The sequence below is a fragment of the Oncorhynchus kisutch genome, linkage group LG18 (genome assembly GCF_002021735.2).
Source record: "Oncorhynchus kisutch isolate 150728-3 linkage group LG18, Okis_V2, whole genome shotgun sequence".
NCBI lineage: Eukaryota > Metazoa > Chordata > Actinopteri > Salmoniformes > Salmonidae > Oncorhynchus > Oncorhynchus kisutch.
The window spans coordinates 76,045,365-76,065,936 of record NC_034191.2 but is presented as its reverse complement, the minus strand read 5'-3'; the positions used below and the strand labels follow the sequence as shown (position 1 = coordinate 76,065,936).

At 43.2% G+C, this 20,572-nt stretch overlaps 1 protein-coding gene across 3 annotated transcripts; it reads right to left on the bottom strand.

Annotated features, from left to right (window-relative positions):
* Window positions 1-363: 363 nt before the first annotated feature.
* On the bottom strand, window positions 364-20,065 carry LOC109909774 (polyadenylate-binding protein 2-like). Of its 3 annotated transcripts, none has more exons than XM_031796834.1 (7): window positions 19,488-20,065; window positions 17,773-17,881; window positions 17,492-17,559; window positions 15,975-16,081; window positions 6,609-6,696; window positions 5,939-6,093; window positions 364-1,874 (listed from the first exon to the last, which is right to left on the bottom strand). In XM_031796834.1, the coding sequence occupies exons 1-7, from the start codon at window positions 19,632-19,634 to the stop codon at window positions 1,835-1,837; spliced, it is 714 nt and encodes a 237-aa protein (XP_031652694.1). In that variant the 5' UTR covers window positions 19,635-20,065; the 3' UTR covers window positions 364-1,834. The 3 variants fall into 3 exon arrangements, with proteins under 3 accessions (XP_031652694.1, XP_031652693.1, XP_031652695.1); XM_031796833.1 differs by having other exon boundaries at window positions 364-981; XM_031796835.1 differs by lacking the exon at window positions 19,488-20,065 and adding an exon at window positions 19,078-19,189.
* Between the last annotated feature and the right edge of the window lie 507 nt (window positions 20,066-20,572).

Here is a 20,572-nt window from a genome sequence, read left to right as displayed (position 1 = left end):
GGACAAATTCACATAGAAATGTGGATTATAGATCTGTCACTCATTGAAAGCAAGTCTAAGAAGCGGCAGATCTGTTCTGTGCGCTATTTATGGTTCCCGTTTTGTTACATTTTACACCAGCTTCAAACCACTGAAAATACAATATTGAGTTATGGAAAATATATTTCACAGCTGGTTAGATGGTAAAATGATATCTGCATTTTGCACCTTTAAAGAACAGAAAGACATTTGACACTATATTGATATTAAAAAAATACTACAGAATGTCAGTCAATAGGTTCAGAATTCTCCCAGCTTTACTTTCAAGAACCGATTTAAAAAAAAAATGCTTTTGTAACTAGGGACAAATCACAAACAAATTAATAATTTTTACACAACGTCTTTATTTTATTTTTAATTTTTTTCTAATTACAGACTAATGGGTTAAAAATTAAAAAAGCAAAACATCTTTTTTTTGTTTAACCCACTCTCCCGTTTCAAAAATGCAAACCTCTCCACACAACCCCCCCCCCCCTAAAATAAAAGCTCCGCCCCTCTCGGCTATTACATTAAATCGATGCCTTTAGCCCCGCTCCTAGTCCTCGACAAGCCGTGGCTGCACTACGCACTGTTAAAGTCGGGCCCTGGAACCCCCCCACCCCTTATCTGGTCCGGTCTTTCTCACTCCCAATTAAAACAGCTGCTGCCATCTTGACTAGCTCTCGCTATATAAATATGTGTGGTTGTTTGGTTGTGTGGTGTCTGAAGTGTGTGGGCCTAGTATGTGTGAGTGCGTGCCGGGTGAGTAAGTCAACTCAACGCTTGTTGTAGTAAACACCCCCTGCAGTGGCCCTGTGATCGCCCTGACCCCCTCCCCCCCACACAGACAGGATGGGGTGAGTGTGCATAGCAGGAGCAGAGAGAGAGAGAGACCCTGCCGAGACATTGGGGGGCGCCGCGGCCACTGGAGGAGGGGTTGTCAGCCTCCACTGGTCCTGAAACCTGAAACGACAAGAAGTGGTCTAATATACACAGAGAGGAGAGAAGGAGAAAGAGAGCAGAAGAGGTGAAGGACAAAATGGTAGGAGCAGCAGCACAAAGGCAGAGGGGTGCAAGAAGAGGGGGAAAAAAAGTGAGGCCTACAAAAAAAACTAAACAGAAAAGTTGGCAGAGCTCTGGCCATGCCTTCTTGGGGTGAATGCTACCGACTAAAAGGAAAGGTTCAATAGACAAAATTGAAAAAAATATATATATAAAAAAACAATGACCCACTGAACAGAAGTCACAGCTGTTAAGATACTAAACACAAGAGAGCGTGAGATGGAACCAGAGGGAGAATATGGTAGCAAAAGTAGTGAGAGTTGGAACTGATCAGAAAACAGAGACAAAGAAATGAAAACGCCCAACACCACAACTTTAAAAAATAAACAACATTTTTGCTCTTGGAAGTTTAACATGGACGGTACATTCAAAATAAAAATGTTTAAAAAAAAGACATTCCTTTCTCGTCGATGTTTGCTTTTTCGAAAGCAAGCATTTGGGGGCTGTGTTGGGTGTGAGGGTCACAGCCAGACAAAGGAGACAAATCTGCAGCCTGAGATAACATCTTCTCAAAAAAGAAATGCCACCAAATCTCCCGACGGCCATCAGATACATTACCAGGGTGACCGCACCATCTCCGCACACGCACGCTCACACACAATCACACACTGTGGCCAGTCTGTCCAGGAGAATACTGGTTTTTTTTTTTCATCTTTTTTTTTTTCTTCAGTGTTTTTTCCTGGGACTTTTTTTTTCTTTTCTCATTCTTTTTTTTTGTATGGGGACATGGGGTGATAGTAGGGGGTTGGGGGTATTAGTAAGGGGAATACCACGATGTTGTTCGCCCTCGGCCCCTGGAAAAGAGAGAGAAAAAGAGGGTGAGTTTCTTGATTGGCTTAAAGACTGACACCAATTTTAGGGTGTGTGGTGTGGTTGTTAGTGTGCAGGTAGAAAAGGGCCTGATGAGAAGTCAATCCGAGGTAAACTGAGGGGTAAAATATATGTATGAATAATTGTTTTAAGTATACACAAATTGTTGGTAGGATGACATGTATACCATCTTAATGGTATTGTGCCTTTCTTTGATAAGTGTTGAATTACCACAATAATTTTTTTTTACGAATATGAATTAACAGTACAGAAAGAAGCAGAGAACAGCTTCACCAACATTAAAATATCTGATTCTCAGATTATACAGGACTATAGAAATAATGGTGTGGGGGTGTGTGGGACAGTGAGGCACTCTCTCCCTCTTTCTCTCTCTCTCTCTCTCTCTGCGAGAGCGGCCCCCCGAGGTCGCTGTTGGGAGAGACCCTGAGGACAGAAGCCTCCATCTCACCCCACAGAAGAGTCACAAAGTCATTCACATGGCACATGCTAGGAAAGGCAACACCTATAGCTTCAGCACGGAGACTTGACTGACCCCTTCTCCTGACAACCTGGACTGCACCATCACTCAAACACAGCATCAAAGCGCTTTTCCACTCACACAACAGGGTTTCCATTAGGAAAATGTGGAGCCGGACATTTGACCAGCAACATTGAAAACATTTTTACTGGATGTTTGAGAACTGTACTGGGCCCATTTTTTTTTAATACAAATTGTACCTTTATTTAACCAGGCAAGTCAGTTAAGAACTAATTCTTACTTTCAATGACGGCCTGGGAACAGTGGGTTAACTACCTGTTCAGGGGCAGAACGACAGATTTGTACCTTGTCAGCTCGGTGATTTGAACTTTCAACCTTTCAGTTACTAGTCCAACGCTCTAACCACTAGGCTATCCTGCCAGCTCTACACTCTAACCACTAGGCTACCCAAAACTTTTTCAAAATGTGCTAATTCATATCAACAAGACTAGTAACTAAACAGCAAAATCACTTGCCTGTGTCAATCTACTATAGTAGACAGGTTTAGGCAACCTGCTCTTATTGGTCAGCTTGTCGTGAAAGAAACAGCCTATTCCAAACAGACTCTGGGACAATAGAGCCCAAATTCATACAACCAATAGGCTTAGGCTACATAATACATACATTCAAAGCAATGAGTCTGATGCAACAGATCAGAACGTTTAGCTTAAAATGTTGATTAACTATTATATCTTGACATTATAAGCGCAGCAACGCACACAAGGCAGTAGGCTATACATGAATGTTTAACCCATAATGCAAATTGGCAGGAAAACGCCGTTGTAAAAATGGCAATGCACAAGTGAGCGGGTTGGATGTGACAGATGAAAATCTAGTAGAGCTTTAGAGAGAGAGATCTAATAAGCTCATTTGAAGCAAGGTAAAACACCCCTCATAATATGTAGCAAAACAGTCAGGTTTCAAACAATTATGTATGTTTTCAGAATGCAGACGTCGCTCCACTTTGCGATGCACTGCTGAAGCCCTGCCTTCCGCGGCGGTTTGACGCCGCTTTTAAAAACTGGGGGAAATACGACCGCCGAAAAATAGTTTTGAACTGTCATCCAACTCGGGGAACTGAGGACTCTAAATCTCCGACGTCGGGATTTGACATGGTATTCTCAGTTCTGTTGAAAGCACCACAAGAGTACAGCAGCTTCTCTCTCGGTCAGACAGATTTTACACTCAAAGGCTCTACATAGGTAGTCGTGTGATAAATAAAGCTACAGAAAATATACTGTACACGTGACAATTTATTTCCACTCAATTATACAAATTAACCTATAGACCGACCGATATGACAAAATAATAATGCACTATCCTACAATGGGGGGGTTTTTGTTTCCCGGACAATTGGCCAACACCAATTTTATTTCTCACCTTTTTTCTAAAAAAGAATAACCAGATAAAAGCTGCCTATTACCAGCTAACAGAAACCCTGTCTCACACACACCACAAACATCAAAACCCAGGCATCCAGTACCCACAAACACACAGGTCATATGAGTAGAAACCAGTGGTTAGAATGCTGTGGTCAAAATCAGGCTGCAGGAATGAACCCTCCATTCTGGAAGTGAAGGCAGTGAGTGGGAACGTCTGACCAAGGGGACATCTGTGTGTCTGATGCACCAATGTGTAGTTAACATCACAGTTGGTTTTCGGAGCAAGGCAAAGCATCCGGACTCATGCTTTTCGTCTCCCTATAGCGGGGCCACCTGTTCCCAGGCTAGTCTATGTATAGGAGTGTGGTGGGCATACGATTGGGACTGGCACCAAATCATCTACACTCACCAGGATGTCATTCTTACAAAAATGTGTTGAATAGGACTTCAAAAGTTGAGCCGTGATTGACGATCATATCAACTCCCATAGAGGGGCCAATGAGGTACTACTACATAGGACTAAACTGACCCCATTGGTCTAGTAGTGAGTGGAAAGGTTGTTCCATTGGTCAGAATCTGTCAGTGCATGTCAGTTGGCAAGGATGCTCATTGTGTTTGCTCTGCAGCCCCTCTTCTCAGCGAAACAATATGTTAAAAAATATATAAATAAAAACAGGACATGGGCCCAGAGACGGAGCTCCAGAGTGAGGCCCACTGAGCGCTCAATGAGTCATCATGGGAACCCCCCCCCTCTCACCTCACACTGAGAGACACCGTAGGACACACACTCCAGGGAGACACACCAGACTCCCAGTGCACAGCACTTTGATCCACTCCAGGTTTTACATACATAGGGGGCAAGCTTTTGTACAGATTGAAAACAAATCCAGATACCAGGGGTGTTGCTTTGGAAAAGGTCACAGGCAAAACACAGCTCTCGAGCACCTGGCCCAGGACAGGTGAACACACAGCTGGCCCAGGACAGGTGAACACACAGCTGGCCCAGGACAGGTGAACACACAGCTGGCCCAGGACAGGTGAACACACAGCACTGCGTTGATGAGATGGAACACAGGATGGATACAGGCTACTGCTCAACACTGGTACATCATTAGAACAACTGAACTATCATAGATACACATGCCAATTAATGTTTAAGCAATGCATTTACAAAGATTAACGTCTTTGCATTTAAAATCGTCACGGCATCATAATGATCAAAATTATAAAATGGAATACGACCATCAGCACTGAACAAAATGAGAACAAACTGACATTTAAGTGAAACACTTTTGCCTGTCACCTTTAGCATTAATGAGCAGCACTGTGGGAGAGATGCCCACTCACAGTGAGTGTGTACATGTAATGTAGCTCCAAGCCATACAAACAGCCTGCCTCCCATACATGTACAGCCTGGGTGGACCTCACTGCTGTGGGCTGAGAGTTTAGCTGCCTCCTCTGAAACAGTTATAGATGGTGCACGCAACAAGACCCCCACCCCCCATCGAACCTACCCAACTCCCTCCCACCTGTCTCTCTCTCCACAACCCCACTCTAAAGGAAACCTTTCCTCCACTCTGCTGTGGAAACTCCTTCACTGATCATCAATGGCAGCCACAGACTCAGTCTCCTCCCACTACAGGCAGACTTATAGACATGCCTTCTCAATGATTCTCTATATGCCCCCCCCCCCCGAGCCCATGGGGCTAGCCATCTCCCCCCGAGCCCATGGGGCTAGCCATTCTCCCCCCCCCCGAGCTCATGGGGCTAGCCATTCTCTCCCCCCCCGAGCTAGCCATCTTCCCTCCCCCACCCCAGCCACCCTCCCTCCCCCACCCCCGAGCCCAGCCACCCTCCCTCCCACCCCCCGAGCCCAGCCACCCTCCCACCCCCCGAGCCCAGCCACCCTCCCTCCCACCCCCCCGAGCCCAGCCCCGAGCCCAGCCCCCCCCCCAGGGCTAACAACTCTTCACGGGGTCCTCTTCTCCCCCCGCTAACCATCTCCTGCTCTGATCATCCCCGACTACTTCTATAATCTCACTACTCAGTCTTCTGCCCCTTCACATCTCCATATTCCTCCTCCTCCCTCCGGTAATGGCCAGCTGTCTCCCAATCTCAGGGTGCTCACCTGAAGGCCCGTCCTCTGCCTCTGGGCGGTGCGTAGCCACTGTAGTAACGTGCACGTGACGAGTTAAAGTTTCCTCCTCGTGAGCGGAAGCGCGCCCGGGGGAACCCGCGGTCTGTGGTGCTGATGCCTGGTCTGTTCGTCCTCTTCACCCCCACCTGCCAGAACCAAGAGCGAGGACACACAGGACTCCACAAGTCAGACACTAGTACCGGGTCATGTACATCAGTCTCAGTCCAAGTAGGAAATCTGACTGAAATTCACATCATAGACAGATACATCAGTCGAAATCCTGAGATTATCCCAGTTCTTTAGTTGAAATCGACACTGGCACTTGAACTTTTCCTACTAGCGCTGACGTTGCCGAAAGCTACAGAGGAAAAATGTACTTACCATGACAGATGTGGTTGTGTAACCAAACTCTCTCAATATGAATACACTAACTGTAGGTCATTCTGGATAAGAGTGTCTGCCAAACAGCTCAAATGGAAATGCAATCACAGGAGGTTGGTGGCACCTCAATTGGGGAGGGGGTTTGTCGTAATACCTGGAGCAGAATGATCTCAAATTCACGGTTTCTATGTTTGATGCCATTCCATTAGGTTCCAGCTGTTATGAAATGTCCACCCCTCAGCAGCCTCCACTAAATGTGTATACATCGTCGCGTCCTTACCTTAATCTGCCTTCCTCTGAACAGAGACTCGTCCAATGCCATGGCCGTCCTCACAGACTCCTTGTCTGAAAACTCGATATAGGCAAACCTGCAACAGAAGCAGAAACACGAAAATGGGTCACAAACGACAAATCGCAGAGAACGGAAATATTAAAGCTCTAAAATCTCAAAGCAGAATTCACGAAACAAAATGTTGACACCTCTTTTTCCTCAATTCCCTTAACGAGAATCACTGTGATTAACAACGCTTAAATTTGAACAACCAGATCGCCAGTTTCTACACACTTCAGAATAGACCCCTCCAGGCTATTAGAATAAGCTGTAACTCAACTGGTGTAACATTGCTGGGAATTGGAGTCAGTGTGCAATTAACTTGTTTATATGCAGTACTTTAGCAGTGGTGGCAAAGGCCGTTATTGTAAATAAGATTTTGTTCTTAACTGACTTTCCTAGTTAAAAGGTTAAATGTAAAAAAATATTAAGGTCGAAGTGCCGCAAACAAATGCGTACTATTTTACCGCGAACGTCCACACGAGGCTACAAAACATTGAGCTTCCCAGGGAAGCTGTGATTGAGTCTCTTATTTAAAAAAAAAAAAAAAGGGAAGAAAAAAAAAAGGCATCAATTGTCACTATTGAGCCGTTACTGTAGCAGTGTCCTAACTATGAACATTGGTCGGTTAACTTGGAAATAATCCTGTCAGTGAGGGTTATGTGACCTCTGCATTCGAGTGGCATCATAGTCGGTGCTCTTCCAGAAAGACTTCATTGTGGTCTGTCGTTCCCATCTGTAGATGAAGCCTTCATGCAAGTCTCAGAGCGAGTGACGTTTGAAACGCTATTAGCGCGCACCCCGCTAACTAGCTAGCCATTTCACATCACATCGTTACACCAGCCTCATCTCGGGAGTTGATAGGCTTGAAGTCATAAATAGAAGAGCTGCTGGCAAAACGCACGAAAGTGCTGTTTGAATGAATGCTTACGAGCCTGCTGGTGCCTACCGTCGCTCAGTCAGACTGCTCTATCAAATCATACTTAAATATAATAACACAGAAATGCAAGCCTTAGGTCATTAACCTCTAGGATTGTGCCAACATCCAGTGAACTTGCAGAGCGCCAAATACAAATACAGAATTACTCATTATAAAAACAAAACAGATTTTACATATGTTTAAAGATTAACTTCTTGTGAATCCAACCACGGTGTTAGATTTAAAAAATGCTTTACGGCGAAAGCATACTTTACGATTATTTGAGAACATAGCCCAGTTGACAAATTATTACAAACAGTAACCAGCCAAGCAGAAGCATTACAAAACAAAAAATATATATTAAATGAATCCCTTACCTTTGATGATCTTCATATATTTGCACTCAGAAGAATAAAATGTTCCTTTTGTTCGATAAAGTCTCTTTATATCCAAAAACCTCAGTTTTGTTCACGCATTTTCTTCAGTAATCCACAGGCTCAAACGGAGTCAAAACAGGCAGACAAAATACAAATTGTATCAGTAAAGTTCACAGAAACATGTCAAACAATGTTTATATTCAATTCGCAGGTTTTTTTAGCCTAAAATGGATCTATAATATTTCAACCGGACAATAACGTTGTCAATATAAACGGTAAACAAGAAATGCATTCTCAGGATTGCGCATGAAAAAGGTCCATGACACGTCAGGGCCCACTGATTCAGACTGGTCTTATCATGACCAACTGAATCCAGGCATACTGCTCTTCCCTTGACTGACTGACCAGGTAAATCCAGGCCAAAGCTATGATCCCTTATTGATGTAACTTGTAAAAATGAACTTCAAATCATACATACACACATAGTGGGGAGAACAAGTATTTGATACACTGCAGATTTTGCAGGTTTCCTACTTTAAAAAAAATAGACCTCTGCAATGCTTTGTATGTTTTATTTTTTAAATCATTGGTACACTTCAACTGTGAGAGGGGGAATCTAAAACAAAAATCTAGAAAAATCACATTTGTATGATTTTTAAGTAATTATTTTGCATTTTATTGCATGACATAAGTATTTGATACATCAGAAAAGCAGAACTTAATATTTGGTACAGAAACCTGTGTTTGCAATTACAGAGATCATACGTTTCCTGTAGTCCTTGACCAGGTTTGCACACACTAGCAGCAGGGATTTTGGCCCACTCCTCCATACAGACCTTCTCCAGATCCTTCAGGTTTCGGGAATGTCGCTGGGCAATACGGACTTTCAGCTCCCTCCAAAGATTTTCTATTGGGTTCAGGTCTGGAGACTGGCTAGGCCACTCCAGGATCTTGAGATGCTTCTTACAGAGCCACTCCTTAGTTGCCCTGGCTGTGTGTTTCGGGTCGTTGTCATGCTGGAAGACCCAGCCACGACCCATCGTCAATGCTCTTAGGTTGTTGGCCAAGATCTCGAGATACATGGGCCCCATCCATCCACCCCTCAATACGGTTCAGTCGTCCTGTCCCCTTTGCAGAAAAGTATCCCCAAAGAATGATGTTTCCACCTCCATGCTTCACGGTTGGGATGGTCATTTTGGGGTTGTACTCATCCTTTTTCCTCCAAACACAGCGAGTGGAGTTTAGACCAAAAAGCTCTATTTGTCTCATCAGACCACATGACCTTCTTCCATTCCTCCTCTGGATCATCCAGATGGTCATTGGCAAACTTCAGACGGGCCTGGACATGCACTGGCTTGAGCAGGGGGACCTTGCGTGCGCTGCAGGATTTTAATCCATGGCGACGTAGTGTGTTACTAATGGTTTTCTTTGAAACTGTGGTCCCAGCACTCTTCAGGTCATTGACCGGGTCCTGCCGTGTAGTTCTGGGCTGATCCCTCACGATCATTGATGCCCCACAAGGTGAGATCTTGCATGGAGCCCCAGACCGAGGGTGATTGACCGTCATCTTGAACTTCTTCCATTTTCTAATAATTGCGCCAACAGTTGTTGCCTTCTCACCAAGCGGCTTGCCTATTGTCCTGTAGCCCATCCCAGCCTTGTGCAGGTCTACAATTTTATCCCCGATGTCCTTACACAGCTCTCTGGTCTTGGCCATTGTGGAGAGGTAGGAGTCTGTTTGATTGAGTGTGTGGACAGGTGTCTTTTATACAGGTAACGAGTTCAAACAGGTGCAGTTAATACAGGTAATGAGTGGAGAACAGGAGGGCTTCTTAAAGAAAAACTAACAGGTCTGTGAGAGCCGGAATTCTTACTGGTTGGTAGGTGATCAATACTTTTGTCATGCAATAAAATGCAAATGACTTAAAAATCATACAATGTGATTTTCTGGATTTTTGTTTTAGATTCCGTCTCACAGTTGAAGTGTACCCATGATAAAAATTAGACCTCTACATGCTATGTAAGTAGGAAAACCTGCAAAATCGGTAGTGTATCAAATACTTGTTCTCCCCACTGTATATAAGAGAGAGAAAGACTCACATCAATGATGTGTGGCATTCAGAGGGTGAATGGGCAAGACAAAAGATTGAAGTGCCTTTGAACAGAGTATGGTAGTAGGTGCCAGGCACACCGGTTTGTGTCAAGAACTGCAGAGCTGCTGGGTCTTTCACACAAGTTTGTGTGTATCAAGAACGGTCCACCACCCAAATTGACAACTGTGGGAAGCTTGAGTGAACAAGGACCAGGGATGCTGGACCAATACTTTCCACAGAACACCTTACAGAGTGCAAGCCCAGACGAATTGAGGCTGTTCTGAGGGAAAGGGGTGCAACTCAATATTAGGAAGGTGTTCTTAATATTTTGTTCACGCATACACAATTTTTTTATTTTTTTGGGGCAGCGGTGGTAAGAAATGTAGATTAGAGGAATTAAATGAATATGGAGGAAACTAGTATAGCCTAGTTACAGTTGACTTAAATTGGTTTGAAAATCTAGACTTTAAAATGGCTGTCTAGCAATGACCAACAACCAACTTGACAGAGCTGGAAGACTTTAAAATAATAAAAACAGGCAAATATTGTACACAATCTAGGTGTGCAAAGCTCTTAAGAGACTTAGATGTAATTAGAGAACGATCCATATTAATGTATATTTATAGGGCCGATGCAGATTCTAGGGCCAAGGAGGTCGTTATTCAATATCATTTGAAAATGTTTATGACAATTTCCCAGAGACAGCCATGTATGCATTTTAAAATCCAACCATAATGATTTTTTTTTTATACCAAACTACATAACATGTTAATAATTTTACTTGAATGGTTAAACACCTGATAAACTGGATAAGTTAAGATTGAATAGGGCTACTCACAATACAGGTGAATGCATATTTTAATAGGAATGTGTGCATGCAGCGAGTTATAGAGCTGGTTTTGCCTGATTAGTAGAGTCTGGTTTCCTTCCATGTGGAACTTATGGTAGCCTACCGATCAACAACATTTGCATCGAAGCATCACTCCGGCATGTCACGCCTGTATGGAAAGACATAGGCACTGCTGTTAGTTTGACAATATAAAATAACATCTATTCAATGCAAATGGCTCCAACATAACGTAATGATTTGTGACTACTGATGCAACAAGTATTTGTCATCTTCCGTGATCGGGAAAAGTTAAGCTATCTGTCAAGAAGTGGGTGGGTTGCAACTTGAGCTTACTGCTACGATTGGATAAAGCAAGGAAGTAACTCTGCTCCCTTTCACATCAATTGCTGGTGTTTACTGCTATTGTGAGAACTAGCTAAATGGCCATGACATTTGCTAACAAACCATAAATGTGCATAATATCTGAGCGACGGTAGAAGAAAAAAAATATGGAACCACAATGCACGTTCTGTCTGAATGACTCAAATATGCTTATAGTTTTAGACGTGAGAACGCACAATCCCAAGGACTGGAGTTGCCCAGGCCTGCTCTATTGCAGACATGCCTAACGGCATGTCGACGTAAGCAGTTAGTGAATTACCTTAACTTCTTGGATATAGGGGGCGCTCTTTTAATTTATGGATAAAAAAACGTGCCCGTTTTAATTGCAATATTTTGTTACGAAAAGATGCTCGACTATGCATATAATTGGCAGCTTTGGAAAAAACACTAAGGTTTCCAAAACTGCAAAGATATTATCTGTGAGTGCCACAGAACTCATGCTACAGGCGAAACCAAGATGATACTTTAACCAGGAAATGGGCAGAATTTTCGAAGCTCTGTTTTCTATTGTCTCCTTATATGGCTGTGAATGCACCGGGAATGAGCCTGCCCTTCCTATCATTTCTCCAAGGTGTCTGCAGCATTGTGACGTATTTGTAGGCATATCATTGGAAGATTGGCCATAAGAGACTACATTTACCACGGGTCCGCCCGGTGTCCTTTGTGTAAATTGGTGCGTAATCTTCAGCCGCAGGCATTTTCTCCTGGGATTCAGAGGGGAAAGCACACTTCCACGAACTATATATCATCGAAGAGATATGTGAAAAACACCTTGAGGATTGGTTCTAAACAACGTTTGCCATGTTTCAGTCGATATTATGGAGTTAATTTGGAAAAAAGTTCGGCGTTTTGAAGACTGAATTTTCGTTTTTTTTGGTAGCCAAACGTGACGCACCAAACGGAGTAATTTCTCCTAAACAAATTCTCTTTCAGGAAAAACTGAGCATTTGCTATCTAACTGAGAGTCTCCTCATTGAAAACATCTGAAGTTCTTCAAAGGTAATGATTTTATTTGAATGATTCTGGTTGTGAAAATGTTGTCTGCTGATGCTAACGCTACATGCTACGCTAGCCGCGCTAGCTGTTACACAAATGCTTATTTTGCAATGGTTGAGAAGCATATTTTGAAAATCTGAGATGACAGTGTTGTTAACAAAAGGCTAAGCTTGAGAGCTAGCATATTCATTTCATTTGCGATTTTCATGAATAGTTAACGCTGCGTTATGGTAATGAGCTTGAGGCTGTATTCACGATCCCGGATCCGGGATGGCCCGACGCAACAGGTTAACAAATATTTCGCAACAGGAGTTTGATTTTGCTCACTGTATCAATTCATCCGTGTCTCAAGATTGCACCTTTGTGTTGGAGAATGAGCCATCTTGCTGCTGGTTTTCCCAGTTAGACATTCCTCAGCATTGTGCAGTGCTCATGGCTCAGGCGGTGAGTGGCGGCTGGCATAGCAGCAGTTTTGCTATGTAGAGGGACTATCAGCAAAGCAGAGACTAGAAAAATACAATATTGGCCCAGCCGATTAAGTGGTTCTCTAGCGGTAATCGCTGCCAAAAAGGTGATTCTAACAAGTATCGACTCAGGAGCTTGAATACTTTTCCAGAAAAATTAAAAATCCTTCCACTTTGACTGAGTATTTTGTGTATAATGCTGACCAAAAAAGAAAATCTATTACTACTTTGTTAACAATCTAAGTCAACGGGTGTGAATACTTTCTGAAGGCACTGTACATCCATGTGAATGAAAGTGGGCTACATTGCTAACCTGCACATTGAGTGTAAACAATTACAATCGAGTAAAGTACATTGTGTATACTCATTCCTCTAGACCATGTATGACCAAATTGGGGTACGGATGCCGTCGGGGCTACGCAAAATAAAAATGTGATTCACATTCATTTGTTGAAAGAAAAAAAGTCCACATTTTCTAACAGCTCATTTATATTTTCCAACAGGGCTATACATTTGGGTGAGGTTTTTTATTACCCGAGTAGAGTTGTTTCACTGCCAAAAATAAAATGAAACCATCTAGTGTTCAGTGAAATAACACAATGTCAAATACAGGTAGCCTAGTCAAATAATTAACATCCAATCACATGAACCCTTACTCATCCAATCACAATAACCCTTACTCATCCAATCACAATAACCCTTACTCATCCAATCACATTAACCGTTACTCTCTCGCGGAAATTCCACTATCGGTCCGTATGTAGCTGCTGCTCATTTAGTTTGCACAAAAATGGCTAAAAGTGTCTTTTTTAAGTAGTAAGGACCGCGTGTATAGCGACATACCAGCTCTACTGGTAGTACTGCTACTTACAGCAGTACTAAACCTGCACCTGTCGACAACACAAGGTGTTCTGCTTCCATAAGCACATCCAATGCTAGCATCAGTAATTCTACATTTGTTGTTAGCCCAGCTAGCATGGACACCGACCGTTGTGAATCGGATGCAGCTGAAGAGTTACTGACCCCTTACCCGGGAAAGCACCGAACAGACAGGCACGTTGGACCACCGAAGAGGTACAAATATGATTAGAACTACATTGATTTGGGGTTCACTTATATTGGGAGTAGTGCCTTTCCTCAGCCACAGTGTGTCATGTGCAAAAGTACGATCTCACAACTCAGTGAAGCCTTCACTCTTGTGCAGATATTTACAAACAAAACATGTCAATTTGAAAAATAAGCCACGGGTGTTTGAGCGAGAATAAAGATGACTTTCGAGTAGTAAGACATGTATAAAAGCAACATTAATAAGAAGGGTCTAGAAGTGTCTTATATGGCGAGCTACCGAGTGGCCTAGGACAGGCAAGCCCCATACTATTGTGGAGGACTTCATTCTTCCTGCTGCCGTGGATATGGCTGGGACAATGCTGGGGGAAAAGGCTAAAGAAAAAAAACACGTACAGACAATGCCTTCATAAACTGTTTCACGACACAGTGACATGGCAGGAGATGTTTTGAAACAAATACTGCTCTTCTGCAAAGCACTGGAAACCAGGAGAGGATATTTTTTATATTTTTAAGTACTGGACAGCTTTGTGACATCAAAAGGACTTGGTCAAGATGTGTTGGTATCTGTACTGATGGCGCAAAAGCCATGACAGGGAGACATAGTGGAGTGGTAACACGCGTGCCAGCAGTTGCTCCCGACGCCACTTGGGTACACTGCAGCGTCAACCGAGAGGCTCTTGCTGCCAAGGTAACGCCTGACAGCTTGAAAGACGTTTGACACAACAGTGAAAATGGTTAACTTAGTTAAAGCAAGGCCCCTGAACTCTCGTGTATTTTCTGCACTATGCAATGATATGGGCAGCGACCATGTAACGCCTTAACAACACAGAAGTGCTCTGGTTATCAAGGGGCAAAGTATTGACACGCCGCTCAATTCAATAAATACAATTTTAAAAACGAGCTTAATGATGACGAGTTTCTCACACAACTGGCCTATCTGGGTGCTGTTCTTTCTCAAGTCTGAATGATCTGATTTGAGGATTACAAGGACTCTCCGCAACTATATTCAATGTGCGGGACTAAATTGAGGCTATGATGAAGAAGTTGGAGCTCTTCTCTGTCTGCATTAATAACAAGGACAACACACAGGTCTTTCCCCCTCATCGTATAATTTGTGTGCAAATGAACTCAAGCTTCCAGACAATGTCAAATAGCAAATGACCGGAGAGAGTTGGGCACGCAAAGAAGCAGGTTCTTTCCCAAAACAGATGACACAAACAACTGGATTCTTTATCCCTTTCATGCCCTGCCTCCAGTCCACTTACCGATATCTGAACAAGAGAGCCTTGTTGAAATTGCAACAAGGGGTTCTGTAAAAATTGAATTTAAAAATCAGAAGGCGTTGCCAGAATTCTTGATTGGGCAACGCTCAGAGTATCCTGCCTTGGCAAATCGTGCTGTTAAAACACTGATGCCCTTGACAACCACTTACCTATGTGAGAGTGGTTTCTCGGCCCTCACTAGCATGAAAACTAAATACAGGCAACAGACTGGAAAATTATGACAGACGCTCTCCAATACAACATTGCAGAGTTATGTGCACCCTTTCAAGCACACCCTTCTCATTAACCTGTGGTGGGTTATTCACACCCTTCTCATTAACCTGTGGTGGGTTATTCACACCCTTCTCATTAACCTGTGGTGGGTTATTCACACCCTTCTCATTAACCTGTGGTGAGTTATTCACACCCTTCTCATTAACCTGTGGTGAGTTATTCACACCCTTCTCATTAACCTGTGGTGAGTTATTCACACCCTTCTCATTAACCTGTGGTGAGTTATTCACCATTTGATAAACAAATAAGGTTTTATATGTAAGATGGTTAAATAAAAAGCCAAAATATTGATTGTTATTATTTGTGCCTTGGTCCTATAAGAGCTCTTTGTCACTTCCCACAAGCCAGGTTGTGACAAACTCACACTCATTCTTATGTTTCATAAATGTATCATGTAGTGTGTGTGGCAGGCTTACAATGATGGCAAAACAACAACAAAAAAACATTTGAGTGTGCTGACCCTGGTGCCAGAGGTTGCATGTTTGAAGGGGTACGGGACTATAACAAATTTGGGAATCACTGCTCTAGATGACTGATAGAAGACGGTAGTATTGTGTACTCACAGGCCTGTAGTGAAAGAGCACATGGAGGAACGGGATGTAGATACGTACCCTTTGGGATGCCCTGTGAACTTGTCGCACAGGATGGTGACTCTGTTGACGGAGCCGCAGCCGTGGAAGTGGGCTTCTAGCTCCTCCGCCGTGGCGCCGTAATCCACCTTTCCACAGAGAGGGAGAACAAGTGAGATACCTCTGACAAACAGAGTGGCTAGTCGATTCCATATTGGAGAATTCACTCGGAGCCAAAAACCCAAATTAAAAGTTTCTGCACAAATGCATGTGAAAATCATGCACTAATGTCAACGGGCCATCATGGCCGCACTAATGTCAACGGGCCATCATGGCCGCACTAATGTCAACGGGACATTTATGGAAATTTGAGTCGGCCCTTTGAAACTGATAGTAAATGCAAACTGATAGAAATGACAAGGAGAATCACCACATACATGCAAACAGAGCAACCAAGGATGTGTATCTCCTTTCATGAGCTATTCGATAAATATCTATATACATGGCCTTAGTTTGAAATGACCGTGTGATTCGGTTTGATTAGAGGGAACGAATTGATGCAATTTAGTTCGATAGGAGTCTATGCACTTGTGTGTGGCATGAACACATTTATTTTCCCATTTTGAATTCAAATCTGCTGCTGATGGGAGCTCAGGAGCTGGGCCTCTGAGCTGGATCCGTCTGCTTACTTCTCTAAACTAAATGGCTGTGTGTGTGTCTCAATGTCAACGGTGTATGTAGGTACCTGAGCTGACCCATACAGCAGACTGAGCAGCTACCAGGCCACTATCAGATTAGGGGGTGGGGAATGTATGCTTTTTGTCCCCCTACTTATCTGAAATCACCATCACCCACTGATTAAAATTGTGAGCTGGTAAAATGAAAATTACCCTGTTCGTGGAAAAATGACCAAACACACTGACTGTTTAAAGCAAAACTACCAAAACGATGTATTATGTTAGCCTGGACAATCGGAATGTTTGAAAACCCCCAATCAGCAGTGGCTACACAACTCCGTTAAAACAATTTTCTATAGCCTACTTGCTAACTATTAGTTGAGTGACAAGCAAATGACATTGCTTGTCACGACTAATAAAGCCTACGATTTGACATCGCGAAAGCCATTTGAGAAGCATCTGAAAGCTGTAGGTGCCGCACAGATGTTCAAATAGCCTATTAGAAAAGAAATAGGCCTACCTCTTGTTGGCGCGAGCAGCTGTGCCTCCCGCACGGTGCACACAGTTGTTATGTGACAGTCATACACAGTTACATGCATAAAAGCTTGGTAGGTTACTGTACTGAAGGAGAGGACGCATCAATTCCATCCCAACAGATAAAACAATGAGTAAAAACATTAGTGAATTGGGCGATTTGTAAAAGTGAGAATCGGTTTTCTGATCGATGCATGCTTGTATTTGGATTGGTTTGGGGCTCCCCCTGACCAAATGCATTTTATCTTAAACATTTTTACCAGGGACTGACGCATATTGGGGAATCGTTACATCCCTAAGAACAACCCAAATAACATTCAGGGAGGTTAAGGGGAGGCGAAGCCTTACGTTTCCAACGTAGATTGATCTTGCGTCGGCTTCCATTTTCTCCTCGATGGACATGATGACGGGACCGGCTAATGAGAGCAAAATTGAGCAATGAGTGAAATTTAAAAACGGTGAACTAAAGAACAAACAGATATACATTTGCATGAGTCTGATATTAATCTGTCTTGCATCTGCTCTCTGGAAACGTCAGTGAAATATAACATTCAGTCGGTGTTCTCAAACATATTTTTGGAAGACATTCTCCGAGGGCACTTCTTTACTCTTTCCTCCCACAAACTCACCTGGTGGAGGGCTAAGGTTCATCTGTTTCTCCACCTCGTTCTGTAACTCCTTCAGCTTTTCTGCTTCCTCCTCCATCTCTCGCACCCGGGCTTTGATTGCCTCCAGCTCCTGAAGAAAAATATATATATATTAATAAAACAAACAGACACCTATCAATTAAAGACCAACAACATCAGTCAGGACAGAAATCTGGGGGAAAAAAAGAAACCAACGGAATATATCCATCTGTGACCTGCATGCACATAACACAATTGAAATTTCAGCAGCCTGAGCTGACCTCATTTCTAGTTCTGAGTGGAACAGCCTGGCACATGACCACTGGCTGGATCTTTGTAACAGGCAGGATTTATTCACGATTCATTTCAGACACTCTACAGACACAGCTGCATTCTCAACTAGATAACGATAGACATGCACTCATGACATTTGCATTGCAGTGAAACCCATTCCAGATCTTGGGGGATGTCACACATGACACCCACAACCAATAGACGAATTCCAACAGCATTGACAGGCTTCAAACGGACACTGAAATTCATGGCAACAACATGGCTTATTTGACTCGGTCATCACTAATACATGTCTGTATTTTGTTGCATATTTAGTGTCTCTTCCCTCCCTCCCCCGTATGAAAATATTTTAGGACGCAAGCCCAGCCCTAAAAATAAAGACCCGAAGGATGCGGGCCCAGCCCTAAAATTTTTTTTATTTAAATTAACACTTCACCCCCACAACTGCTTTTCAACACATTCTGTGTCAACGAACACAATCACGTGCGTATAAAACCTGAAATATTGTAGCTATAAAAACATTCAAACGCAAAACAAAAGCTTTAATTTCTAAGTATTGGCAATCCGCATCTTTGCACACAACTACAATAATATCCATGACCCACAAATGTATTAACAGAATACTCGTACCCAAAAGAGTACATCAAATACTAATCGTTCGCACAAACGTGCTTGTGTTGTGCATATCCCTCTAACGTTAAATGCCTTAAGTGGGAAGATGAACGTGTGTCAAGGGCCATGTCATCATGGTCGTCCCAATTAGCGAAGTTAGCGACTCGGCTCCCTCCACTATATCAAGCCTGAATGTCCATATAAAATCGTACCTACAATAGCGCAAGTGCCGCATACCCTTTGCTAGCATTTTAGCGATATGAGGTTAGAAGGGTGGCTAACAGCACATTAAAACGCTTGCTTGTAGCTAGTAAAATGACCGTTAATTGACTATCATATGACGTATACGCTTCTATTTCAGCAGCTGTCAGCGTATGAGGAAAATAAAGGAGGCGTGTTTACCGTGAGCTCTCCGTGTCTGCAGATAGACTCGCAATGCCGCGGCTAATGGCGCCTGTCCTACCCTCGCCCCTGTCCACATCTCGGTCTCGCATTTTAGCGACGAATATTTTTTTTCCTTCTCCCCCCACTAGGTCGACAACTCTGCTGCAGAGAAACTACCACCGCTGCTGCGCCAACATGGCCGCCAAAAACCACGCATGTCACCACCCATTTATACTGCACTGCGTGAGCCACAATGGCGGTTATATCGACAAAAGAGATAAGTCACAGTCACTTACCACCACAGGGTATAAAAATATAGCTAAATCCATCTTAAAATAACGTGTTTACACCCACAATACATATCGTACAATAGACATTTGTCTCAACTTTTAGAGAGGCTTTGGGAATAAACTATGCCCTTCACTTACCGGGTCCTCAATTGCAGCTTCTCCTTCCTCTAATCCCGGCTCCTCATCGCCAACACCCGGGTCTTCTAGTTCTGGGTGCCCTGGGTCTGAGTCCAGTAGGGATTCCTCCGTCATTCCTGAGTCCAGTCCGTTACCGAACTCCGCCATCGCCCAATTCCGGTTGATCCGACCCGCCTCGTGGCTAAATCAACGTTACAGGCCACTACTCACACCGGGGGGGGAGAGTGAGCGGGGCAAAGGAAGAATAAAAAAAAAAAAACGGCTGAACACGCCGCTTAGGAAAGTTAAACGTGAAATAAAAGGCGAGCTTCAACTCTTGCCTCTGTCCGAACGGGTTCAACGGATAATATATGCTACGATTTCACAGACTAGTGGCTACTTCAGTTTTATGTCACGAATTTTCTGAAGATAATCTACAGCGATATACATGAAGAAATATACATAAAATCGAGGATTCTCTTCGCTAGCGCCGTGTCCCTCCGTTCAGAAATGGATGCCGGGGGGTGGAGTTACGTTTCACTGCGGGCGTGAACTCGCAATTTTATTAGTCAGTTGATGATCGTAGACACACACCCCTGCGTCTATTGGATATCTGGCAGCACATTCTCTTTAACATTTTTTTGTCTTAAACTTCAAAATCTGATTCGATTAGAAATCTGTCAATCACAAGGCCCACTCCCCCATTTGTTTTGCGACCTATGATTGCATTATCATTAATGGCGTCTTTTTGTAGGCACTAACTCCGCCATGGATCGTTGGACAAAGCCTATGAATGAGGAAAATTGTGTTTTTGGAGGGTTTTTGGCTAAATAACGAAAATAAAAGGTGGTACACACAGGCTTTGGAGATCACATTCGTTTTGTTGAAATAATCTTCATCAGCTAAAGTCAATTTGGAAGAATTTGTCATTTAAAAAAACAAAAATATCACAGGCTTTGTTAACTGATTGCTATTATTACTAAATCTGTGTTAACCTCATATCTTACTTTGAGCATTTATTCCCAAATCCTATTCTTTCCCCATAAATTTTTCCCATGGGGATGACTGAACAAATATGGTGGTGGTTAATGTTATTGCAAGAAAAG

Coding starts and splice junctions, on each gene's coding strand:
- LOC109909774 (XM_031796833.1), bottom strand. CDS start 19,634: ATGGCGGAGTTCGGTAACGGACTGGACTCAGGAATGACGGAGGAATCC. Junction 17,882..19,487: donor AAGCTGCAATTGAGGACCCG/GTAAGTGAAGGG, acceptor ATTTTTCTTCAG/GAGCTGGAGGCAATCAAAGC. Junction 982..5,938: donor GGCAGAGGACGGGCCTTCAG/GTGAGCACCCTG, acceptor TTGTCGTTTCAG/GTTTCAGGACCAGTGGAGGC.